We start from the raw sequence: 12013 nt of genomic DNA on the forward strand, positions 1-12013 counted from the left end.
CCAGCAACTTTCAGCCAAGGGCTGCTGAGGTGCTTCACCACAGGTCGGTTTTTCCAGACACCACACTTCGTGTGGCCGCTGGGGTCACCTGGCAGCTGCGAGGGAAGGCGGGGGGGGGGGGGGGGGGGGGGGGGGAGGCCTCCCAAAACGCCAGCAGCAGCAGTGTCCGTTTCCATGACCTCGGGGGGGGGGGGAGGGGGGCCGCGGGGGCACAGCTGGTGGCAGCTGCAGCACCATCTGCTCGGGGCTGTGCTCTGGCCTGGCCACCCCCTCCTCTGCCTGGGGACAGCCCCAGCAGGTAGGGCGGCAGGGCTGCCTTCCCCTGCGTCCCCCAAAGGCATGGCCACTGCTGCCTGCCCACGACCGCCCACAGATCGACGACTGGGAGTAACAGCTCCGTAGGCCGCAAAGCAAAGTTTGCAAAATGGAAACAAAAAAAGCAACCATGCCTTGGGAGCGAGAGAGCTTGGATGAGTGGGACGGATGCAACAGAGGCCCGGACAGTGTGAGCAGATGTCAGCATCCCTCGATGGAGCATGTATTTATGGAATGCTGTCAGCACGTCATCTGATTTATAGCAGTCTGCACTGAGAAAACGAAAAAAAAAAAAAAAAAACACAAAAAAAAAAAAAGAAAAAAAAAAGGCAAAGAAAAAGAAAGGCACAAAAGCACCCCCTAACTTGCATCTTTTGTTGAGAGGATTTTTGAACACAAGAACTTTATAGCTTCCCAATTCAATATTGTATGTTCTGCCATGCGGTCCTGCCACTGCATTTCCCGTTTCTCTTTCTGCACCATGTATTGCAAAAATAAGGAAAATGCTTACATATTTTCTATGCTCAAGGAGTGACACATTTAAAAGCTTCTTTTAAACATTCCCCTTTAGGCAAATTATAGCATTCAGTAAGGACACAATTATGCATCAATATTGCTTCCAACTGCCAGCAGTGAAAAGACCGGTTGGGACCATCCTGAGCAACACATCAGCCCAGCAGAGCTCCCTGAACTTCACAGATTTATTCAAGATTTACTCCATAATTACTAAAATCAGAGCCAGAAATTGTGTAGAAAAACAAGCTGTCCTTTACAGCTCGCACTGGGACAATTATTTCCAAAGGCTAAATGTGCACCACTTACCATACATTTTGCCTTCATCTGATAAGATGATTTTCCTCCTCCCACATGGTGGATAGATAGCTAGAGCCTCCTGAAAGCTCTGTTCAATATCAGGGCTCCAGACACCTTCTGCATCATTGTCAATAGGTTTATCTGCAGAATCGCTCATTCTTTCAATATCTTCGGCAGGGCTCTCGCTGCCGCTCCAGCTGCTGGACTCAATGGTGATGGCTGGGGTCTCCAAGCTTAAGCTTGGAGTCGTAAAGGAAATAAACCTACAAAACAAACAAACAAGCCCACAGGGCATTAAGGACATGGAGCTTCAGGCACACATTTCTGGTTACTTCTGACTCTAAGTTAACAGCAGCTGAGCAGTAATGGGAACAACGCGAGCATTGGAAGCACCCAGGAAAAGTAAAATATTAACAATAACAGTTCTAACCTAAATCAGTAGAGGCAGAACGATAAGGTTGTCAGAAGAGGAACTCTACCACACATTTTCTACATCCAATTACATGAAGGCACATAGCATCAGGTTATATTTCACAGATTGACAAAACAGGTCTTAATACTGGGGAAAACTCTAAAACACATAACGTATTTAATCTGGAATAAGACTGGCATCTGTAAAATAACAAACCAGACCCTCAACCAGGGGTAAATCAGTTTCCTTTCCACTGGCTGGAAAGGAAGTACCACCGTTTACATCACAGTGACCACCTAAAATAACTTAAACCTAAAACCCAAAATAAAAACTATCGTTCACATTCATCTGGATGTTGGATGTCATGGAGTAAATTGAATTACACTAGCAACAACATAGCTCAATGTGATTAACTGGGAAAGGTTCTACTTTTCAGATCTTACCCAAATATATAATACAATCAGAATCTGAGCTACGTACAAATGGAAATTGATCAAATGGTAATATAAAGTTGATAAAATGATAATACCAGAGAAAGGAATTACATGAAGAGATATATATATTACCTGTTTTAAAAGGTCCCTGTCACAGAACCATAGCAGAACAAAAATTATAATCTTCAAGTCACTGAATCTATTTAATAAGAAATAATTTAATATAGCTGCACCTGCTCACACCACCAGAGCTGCAGATCCATCAGTGTTCCTTTTATATTTTTGAGAGAAATACAACTCTGCTATAAAGATTTGCTCCAGGCAAAAAGCTGCTATACCAGACCAAATTAATCTCTGGTGTAATTCTTTGTGAAGTCAGTGAAATAACACCAGGAACAGATTTGGCTCAACATGTCTAGGCATAATGCAGTTTTATTTTGAAAAAAAAAAAAAAAAAAAAAAAAAAAAAAAAAAGAAGTTTGGTGACTCTAACTGATCTAAATGGATAGGAGTGTTCAAACATGCATGCATGTGCTGCACACGCTCTTAAAAATCCAGTTAGCTGCCTAAACATGGAAAAAAAAAAAAAAGTATGTATTAAACACTTAATCAGGGGAGATGAGAGCAGGTCCCTTCTATGTGCAGAAGAAGGGGATGTCCCCACCAGTCCCTCTCCAGCTTAACGCCAACACCTTTCAGCAGACTCTCAGTACATCCTAAACAGGTGAGAAGTGGCACACTGGCAAACAGCTGATGGAAACGAAGGGGACGTAAGTAAGTTGGAGGCTACAGCAGCTCTGGAAAAGCACCTTTTTGAGCTGGAGAACTCCCTGAAAGGAAAAGTATTTACAGCTCTCCTCACCTGAGCTAACCAATGAGACGATCACTAGATCCCAAACCTGACAGTCCAGTCCATCAGAGGCTAGGGAGCCTTGAAAAAAAAACTGAGCTGAAATGGGGAATCTGGGAGTGGTCTTGCAGTCTCACTAACCAAAGTTACTGGTCTGACACCTAAAGTATGAGGTATTTCCTCTACTCTGGGCTTTACAAGGCACTTTGATAGATCAGCACACATGAAATGGACTCTCAAGAACTTTAGTTTCCCTACTTGAATGTCTTTTTCTACAGAGAGGCATCTCTTAACTTAGCATTGGTTTTAGCATTTCAGCACAGCTTAAGTTAGTGCCTACCCACCGGAAATCTCAAGGCTAACAGCATCTCGAATGCCTTTTAATAACTGATAATGAGGCAGGGGATGGATTCCCAGGGAAATACACACAAATGAGGAGCAGGAGCAAAGTCTGCCCAAATACACCACTTATTGTCTGAGAAATGCAAAATGTGCCAAATTTTTTGAAGCCTCATCACAGAGAGGGATATGTAAACATTTGTAAAATAGTGAACACAATCCTTCAAAATTTTCAGAAGGCTGAAGGCTTGATTCAGCTCTCAAGACTAGAATCTTACACTCAAGGTTTAGTGGAACAAACACAGCAATATTGGGAAAGAACTGACAAAAATGATCATTTGCATTTAAGCCTTCAAATAGAGGTGGAATTTTAGGTAAATGAGGTAATTAAACCATGACTGGGATAATTAGGAGGGTTTCAGTTTTACTGCCACAGTGCACAGAAAAATGGCTACAGGAGATTTTACTGGCCTCACGTGATCGAGACCACAGTTCAGCATTTCACCAAAAGACAGCACAGAGCAGGACTGTTTACTAGGTCAGTTCTTCAAATGTGACTTGGGAAGGAAATCCTTCCCCTCCTCGATCACAGGGACCACATCCTGCAACACACAGCACAGCCACCGGCATCTTTCCCTGCAGCCCAACCACACTCTGCTTACAAAAATCTGCCACAGTCATAGCCTCAAGTCTTATTATCGTCCTATAAACCAGTCCTTGTTATTGCATTATGCTGAAATAATAACTGAAATGCACACAAGGAAAACAGAGAGGCTCTAAAGTAATTAATGTTACTTGATATTCATGTTAGATCTTGCATTGTGTTTACAAGTGAATTTTCACTAATGTGCTATCTCCCTTCCCATTCCTTTTTACCTATTTGGCTATAATCTTGAGGCATTAGTAGCTACCATAGAAGCCTCTAAAATATAAGACAAGCAAGTGTTTCTTCTAGAATCTGTATGATGGGGTATGGAGCAACCTCCTGGAAAAAAACCCTCTCATGTACTAAAGGTTGTTATTAGTGATTTCCATTTTGGTGAACGCTGACACTGCAGATCAAGCTAGAAGACCAAGGAGCGAGGAAACCTTGTACTGCAACCACTAAATGGCTCCCTATTATTTCACAAAAATAATGAGCTACTCTCTTAATCAGTTCCAGCCCAGCTCTATGTATCAAAAGGCAATTCTACCTCGTCTTTAACTTGAATTCTAAGGATCCAACTATGATTAAAAAATTCAGACCTATTATGTTTGAGTTGAACATGATTATCAAAAAATAATACAACTTGTCAATAGATGAGCTTTGTTGCACATTTCTAATGAGCAATAAACCTCATGTGAGAAATATGGTCTTCCAGTCCATTTCTGAAAAAAAAAAAAAAAAAAAAAAAAAGCCTTCCATTTATTAATAAACTCGAAATGTCCTAATACAAACTTTTAGTGGAGGAAGCGTTAATTTCCTGGAGGCAATTAACAAAAACAACCAAAAAGGATCCATTTGCACGTGAAGTTAGAGAGCACATCAAGTTGAAAAGTTCTATATTTGCTTTTTATCATGTTAATTTTTACAGAACCGATTTCATGCTTGTATTTTATGCTAACAAATTAAAATACCTCCATGCTTCCCAGAAAAACAACCAAATAAACCTTACCAGATTTTGGCTATCCTTTTTGTACCTTCTAAAATTGCTTAAAACATACTGCTGCAGTTTTGGAGTTCCCTCTTCAGAGTTTTCCTTTTAATACCAGTCTCTCTGACATATACTTCAAGACAGTTTCCCTTGTGCCTAAGGTCCTTTAGTTACCACTCTGAATGGTGAACTCTTGCAGCTGATTTCTATTCCCTCTATTTAAGCCAATTCTAAGTATGACTGGCTTTCTCTGTAGTTTTTGCAGGACATGTAGGCTGTGCATAATGGAGGTATGTTCCCCTCTCAAACAACATGATATTTTCCATTTAGCAATGGAGAAACTAGCAAGGACAATATTAGATTTAAAAAATATGTTTTATAGAAAATACCCATTTATTACAGCTTCATGAGGTGCAAGAAATTACTCATCTTCATGATGTTCACTTGTTTGAAAAGTTACTTTAAAAACTCAGAAGAACAAGGAAAGCAGATCAAACCAATGAATTTAAGCAAAGCCAAATGGCAGTCTGGAACATCTTATCAAGGGAACAGTTTATTTGGTTGCATAAAGCATTCTCTTATGCCTTCACTACATGAGCAATACAAACCTGGACTTGCCCAAGAAAGTTGCTGCTCCCAGACCAACAGCTGAGATCAATAGCTCCTCACGGGAGTGTAGGACAAGTGCAGATTTAAGGCCTTGATATGTTTCATATCCTTCAGTACTTCTACAATGAACTAACATGCAAACATTGTTTTTCAAGAGTCATGTAAGCTGAATCTTTCTTTTTAATGTCCTGCAAAAGCTCAATCATTTTATCTGCTTGTTCCTTAAACTTACTTTCTCGAATTTCAGTGTACAGGTGCTGAAGGGTGCCTGCACTGAGGTATCACTTGCATACATGCATAGCCACTGGAAGAGGTTTAATATTCTGCAGGTACTGGTGCAGGAATATAAGACTGAAAACATGCCTTGGCTCTGAGAGGTGCCGGGGCGGGAGGGGGAGGAATTACATCTCCCTGGTTTTCTAAATCCTGTCTACATGAAAGAGATCAAGTGCAGATATTTTTTAGATATCCTGCAGTGGCATCTGCAAGAACTTCCAGCTATGAATTTCTAAGCTAAGAATTTCTGGCTATGAATTGCTACAGAAGGTTACCAGATAATTTTCACAACTAGCCCAGTATTTCTAAACCAGCTCTTTCATAAAGATCTTAATTATTGATGTAAAAATGTCAAGAGTTGAAGTGATTAATTACACTTTTAAGAATATATTTTTAGATTGTGAACAACTTCATCTTAGCTTTGGTTCTATAAAAACAATGGGATCAGGAATCCAACAAGCTTTTTATAAACACCAAGATGATAATGAGCAGATGAGTAAAAACCAACTAATTCTAAATTTGCAGATGGCAAATTTTCTCTCAAAGCTTGAAAAGTTGCAGGCCCATGGGATTTGCCTTGTGCTTTGTGCTGCAGTGCAAATCCACAGCTGGAGTGCTAAGACTTCAGGAAAGTACTGCTGGAGATAATCCAGAGGAAGAAAGTTATCAGATCTAGAAAGCATGACCTACCAGGAAAGGAATTGGGTTTGTTTAAATTTGGAGAAGACCGATGTGAGAAGATAACCACTTTCAAATAAGGAAAAGGTAACAGCAAAGTAGAGACAAAGCTCTGACATTTCTGCCAGGGAAAGGACAAGAAGCAAAGACTATAAGTTGCAGTAAGAAAAACCTACGTTAGGTGTTTGGAAGACCGTTCTGACTTCACAATCAGCCACACAGCAGAAGTGATCAGTGTAGGACACTGGGAAAGTGTAGGGGAGGACAGGGGTTGTTGAGAACAGGCGACATGAACAGTTCTCGGGAGTTATGCAGCTCTGCTTAACCCTGTCTGAGGAAGATGAACACACTATATGATCCCATGAGACTCAGCAGCCAAAAGAGAACATAAACTGCCCCAACAGAAGGAAAGTTGGAGCAGTGGGAGCGTATCCTTGCTCAGGCAGGGGAAAACCCAGGTGAGACTCAAGAGACTCCCCAGACATGCTGGCAACAAGCCAGCTCAGTCAGCAGCAGAGCAGAAACCCAGGGGAAAGCAGGCTTCTTACTGCTGGTGCCCACAGAGCTATGTGCTGCTCTACTCTGCACAGTTCCCTCACCCAGCTGCTGGGCAGTTTGCTATGTGAACATCACTTGTGAAAGCCTCCCGTGAAGCAGTTCATCAAGACAGGCAAGACAGGGAGAAGGCAAAGCACCAGGCAGAGAAGAGGGCTCCTCCTGTGGTTTCTCTGCATGGGGGCTGTAGGAGGCAAGGCTGCTCCAACCCTCCCTTCATATGACATCTGTCAAAACGCCTGACTCTCCACATCACATCCAGGTTTCTGAAGTTCTTCTGCATCAACTACAATAAATCCAGAATGGGTATAAAGTGTGGATTTCATTAAGATTTGTTTTGCTAGTCCAAAGTCAGCTAACTCACAGCAACAGTATGAACAGTGCTGCTATCACTGCCAGTGCCAAATTCTTCAGCAGGTCTCCATGGCAGGCCAATTTCTTACTGAAGGAGGAACTCAGCAGGGGAAGAATCACAGCATCTCCACGGCATACAGAGAACCACCTCTGACTCTCTAACAAAGCACACCTGAAAAAAAATCCTAGGTAGGAGCCGTCTCCCAATCTAAGGAAGCATATGGCATTTCAAGGTATTAAAAGTGAAGCTTTTGTTAAACTTTATTTTTTCCAACTAAAAACAAGCTGAAATTTCTACCTTGCCAGTAAAAATATATTTGCAGTATTTATGCAAGTCAAGAAATACAATCAACATTTTTTGGAATAAAAAAGATTAATTTTTTTATTCAAAACAAATGCATACTCTGGATTTTGTACATGTGATATTTAAGCATGCATGGATTTTTCTGACTCTTTGAGGTGCAAATGGCATTACTTTCAAGAAAACACAAATATATTTAAGCAATTTTATATTTAATTTACCTTTACGAAGAAAAAACAGTATGAAGAATAAAAATGTAAATCATTTACAGAGCATCCAGTGGTAAAATCATTAGCTTAAAATGTCTTTATTGTATTTTTGTTACAAGGTCTACTTATCATCAATTATTCCCTCTAAGAAGAGAGAGCACCAGGAGAGAAAAGAAGCCCATTTCTAGGACAAAGTATTCCTTTAAAACTCAGCCAGACTAATTCAGCCATTCATTTCTGCCACTGAAATGAAATAAAGAGTTTTAATCTGTCTGCATGAACACTTAAGAAAAAAAATAAAAATCTGATGCTGTGCTTTGTCTGGCCATCAAATAGTTGCAAGCAATGATGCTTCCATACATTTCCTATCTCAAGACTTAATCCTACTAGAGACCAGAACTAGTTTAAGTTACCATTTCTCACTTGGCATTCAACCTGTTTACTAACTGCAAGCTACCAGCTTCAGGTTTGTCTTTGGGACCTGTGGAGGACTAACACATTCAGTTCATCTACAGCTACAAAGCACCTGGGAAAAGCAGCACGACTATTTTTTCTGAAGCGATTGTATTAGTCAGTTAGTGAAATCAGGTGTTACTTTCCTCCCCTCCACTACAGCACTCAGTTACACATAAAAGCAGTGGGAAAACAGACAGTGCCATGCCAGTGCGCAAAATAACAAAACCATGCAACTTAACATCAATAAAGTGATAGTTTCCTTTAGTCTGCAGCCAGCTCATCTGAGAAGATTTACACATGTAGCTTCATGAACTGTGAGGAAACTGTGCTGCTGAACAAAGCATTACTTAGATCTGCAAGAGTAGATACAGACATACAGACATAAACATGAAATTCGGATTATATGAACTACTTCTGAAAAGAAACAATGCATTCTCCTTGAATTGCTCATTTTTCACTTACAGAAACAGATTACTCAGCAAAGAGTGGGCTGATGTTAATACATGGGAATTCTTCCCTTTGCATACAGCTTTCATCTCTCTGCACTCTTTATGCAACTGAAAAGAGTATTTCTTACCACTCTGAAGGCCTTTTTTTTTTTTTTTTTTTCCAAACGATGCTCTTGTTAATGTATAATTATTGCTGTAAGGATGCTGAATCATTGACTCCAGCCCAATTTTCTTTTCCATTATTTTTAATTTCATAGAAATTACTAAAACGATTCACCTTCTATGTGGGGAAACAGCCAGATTCTGACTGTGACTTCAACACACTCACTTGGTTTGTGCTAGCTCACCAGGACCCCTCCTGCAGACAGCTACAGCTTAAAACGGCCCGCAACATCTAGCCAGTGCCCAGCAATCCAACACACACAGTGCTTTGTAAGGGGCTACACATGGCTCATGGCCCATGATGGGCACTGATTACCAAGTTATCACTGAGTAGGTGAATCTTAACATATCAGTTGTGAATCCCTCTCTCATTACGACCACAGCTGTTCAAGAAACAATTCCTTCCCTATGTGATACTGAAGCAGTCGCATTCATCCTAGGTGCTAGTGCTCATTTACACCCAGCTGTTTTCAATTATAAGAGTGTTCCTGGGATTTATCCCAGCTCAAATACTGCATTATGGTAGTAACCAACAAAGATTATTCTAAATATGACTTGGCACTCATAGGAATGAAGAACAGCAAGCACCATGTCTGACTTGCTTTCATTAATTGCCAACATGAAGCAAAGAAAAGGATAAAATATTTACCAGCTCTTAGAAGGAGAAATCATCCTTTCTGCAACTGCAGGAGGCAACTGTGACACACGCCAGCTGCTGCGCTCTGCAGCAGGCACAGATTGGGCACCTACCATCACCGGACAGGGATGGCTTGTGAATGGCAGCGGCAACATCTATTGCCAGCCGAACACCGTGGCATGCCTACCCCAGCTGTATCGCAGCTCAGGATTTTCTATGGTAAAAGCTGTAAGACTGTGAAATGGGGATTATTAATATGTCACCCATTTGCCAATTATCCAGCTTTCAGAAGAATGCTCTGTGACTGAGGGGAGTCTGCCTGCACCTGGCAGGTGGGCTCCAGTCCGAGGGCCGTCCAGGTGAAAGGGCTTGGGCTGGCCCAAGGACAGCTATTCACCACGGAAAACACCAGGCCCCAAACTGCCCTGTAGCAGCTCTGTAAGGAACACTCCCCAGCCCTGAGACCTGTACATAGAGGCCACAGTACAGTCCCTCAGGGCAAGGGCAAAGCCACTGCTTTACTTGGGGTGTGTTTACAGAGCGTATGTTTGGCAGTTCACTATAATTCATCACACTGTCAGTGCATGTAAACAGAAAAAAAGAAAATTAGCATATGTATCTACCAGGACAATAGGTTTTAATATATACAAGGCTAGAAAAAAGGACACAAAAGTAGATGTAATTCTTGCATAAACCTAACAACAGCCTACTCCTCGAATGCCTCGGCTCAGACACCCCAAGGAGGCTCAGGCAGGGATTCAGTCTTCACAGGGGCTCCGTGCCTTCCAAGTGACTCTACAACTTATGAATTACAGTAGAAAAGCCCAAAGAAAACAGACACTGGTCCTCCTTCAGTGTTAAGTGGTGTTCATCTCTCCCTATCCTTCCATACACATAATCTTGGCATCTGGACCTGGATACAGACAAAAATGCCCTGCATACCTTTGGAGCTAGCCATTTTGTACACTTAATGGTGTTTTTGCCACTGCTCCAATCCCATCTACCTGGGAGGAGGCAAATGATGTAAACACAGTCAATGGCTTTCATATGTGCAAACAATCTTTTCTTTGCAGTTTGTTGTAACTGACTTCCCACAGCATCCTTGGGCATGACCAGTTATTTTTTACCCCAAAAGCCAAACTGGATCTATTAATAACACATAACAAGTATTATAAATATTAGACTTAGGTAAATCCTTGATCTCTGGTGTGTTTCTACCTTCCTGCTGGGACCACATATGATCCATTGCTCACACGTATGACAGACCTGGCACTGAGTTGTTCTGTCTAGACCTAGCCCCGAAACCATTCATTCCCCCCAATTCCCCAAGCCTCCCCAGTTTTATTGGTGTTCCCATGTCACACAGACATGTGCAAAATGAGCTCCAACCATTCATGTTCACAGCTCTCTTATTTTACTCCAAACATATGAGTAACTGGTTTCCTGCTCCAATATCAGATTTTTCTTTTTTTTGATTAATTTGTTTTCAGGATGAAAGGTGTGGGGGTTTTTTTGTTTTGTTTTGTTTTTTCCACAATGGCTGCAAAAACATGAATGTTCACTCTAACAGCTCTGAGTGAGGTGGGAAAAGGGACAGAAAGCCACCTGCCTGAACAACTTTATGTATGTTCAGTCAGGAAGGGGAAAGCCAAAGCTATTTGAAGGGTGGTCCAATGTCTGACTGGTTCATATGTAACCTAAAACTTTCATCTACATAAAAAATATTTTATATAATGATTTAAGTATTCTGTTAAAAAGTTACAAAAAAGGCACAGTAAAGTAAAAGGTTCATTCATTTACCCAGGTGCGTTTGTTTAAACAAGAAATAGCCACAAGATTAACCCTTTTTCTATACAAAGCTGAAGAAGGACCCTTCTTTTATGAAGCAGGAGAAAGGCAAGTTTTGCGACTTAGGCCTGCAACGTCTCATTGGCCAAATACACCTCTGGAATCCCGCAGCTGGCACCTTTCATCCCTCAAGTCTACTTATTCTCTGCTTTGCAGATGTTATACAAACACTCCTTTATGTAAGTGCAAACACACGCTTTCTCAAACATACATTGAAAGACCTAACTTTTAGCGAAAATTCATTTTACAAATTAAGAAACTGTCAAACATTATCTGTAAGCTGCAGACTCATTAAAGTAGCTACCTGTATCTGGCCTTTAGAAAACAGGACACTATAGATACCTCATGCTCACCTGAATGTGCCGATATGGTACATGGTAGAACCAAGAGAAAATAGTTTTATTCTGCTTTGGTGTTACTACTTGAATGCAGCCCTGGGCTCTGATCCTGCCAACACAGAGCCATTTTATACATATGAATAATCACTCCAAGTTTAATGAAGCTCTTTGCGTCTCCATTAGCAATTGTTTTGGCTGGAATAAGACACTGCCTATCAGCCCTGGAGGAGCCTGGAAGGAGAGGAGAGATAACACTGGGAGGCTCACTTTGGGAAAGGCTGTGGTTTTCTGGTGATAGAACACAGAATCACAAGACATTAAAAAAAAAAAAAAAAAAGTGAAAT

The 12013-nt window shown here is 41.2% G+C and overlaps 1 protein-coding gene across 5 annotated transcripts in view; it reads right to left on the reverse strand.

Annotated features, from left to right (window-relative positions):
* TEAD1 (TEA domain transcription factor 1) overlaps positions 1-12013 on the reverse strand; it is a 159509-nt gene that overhangs the window by 102530 nt on the left and 44966 nt on the right. For all 5 annotated transcript variants that reach the window (XM_084287053.1, XM_084287051.1, XM_084287052.1 and 2 more), the window contains exon 3: positions 1138-1391. In XM_084287053.1, the coding sequence (XP_084143179.1) occupies positions 1138-1285 (148 nt within the window). In that variant the 5' untranslated portion in view covers positions 1286-1391. The remainder of the gene's footprint in view (positions 1-1137; positions 1392-12013) is intronic.

This window comes from Netta rufina (genome assembly GCF_964035555.1).
Source record: "Netta rufina genome assembly, chromosome: 5".
NCBI classification, from domain to species: domain Eukaryota; kingdom Metazoa; phylum Chordata; class Aves; order Anseriformes; family Anatidae; genus Netta; species Netta rufina.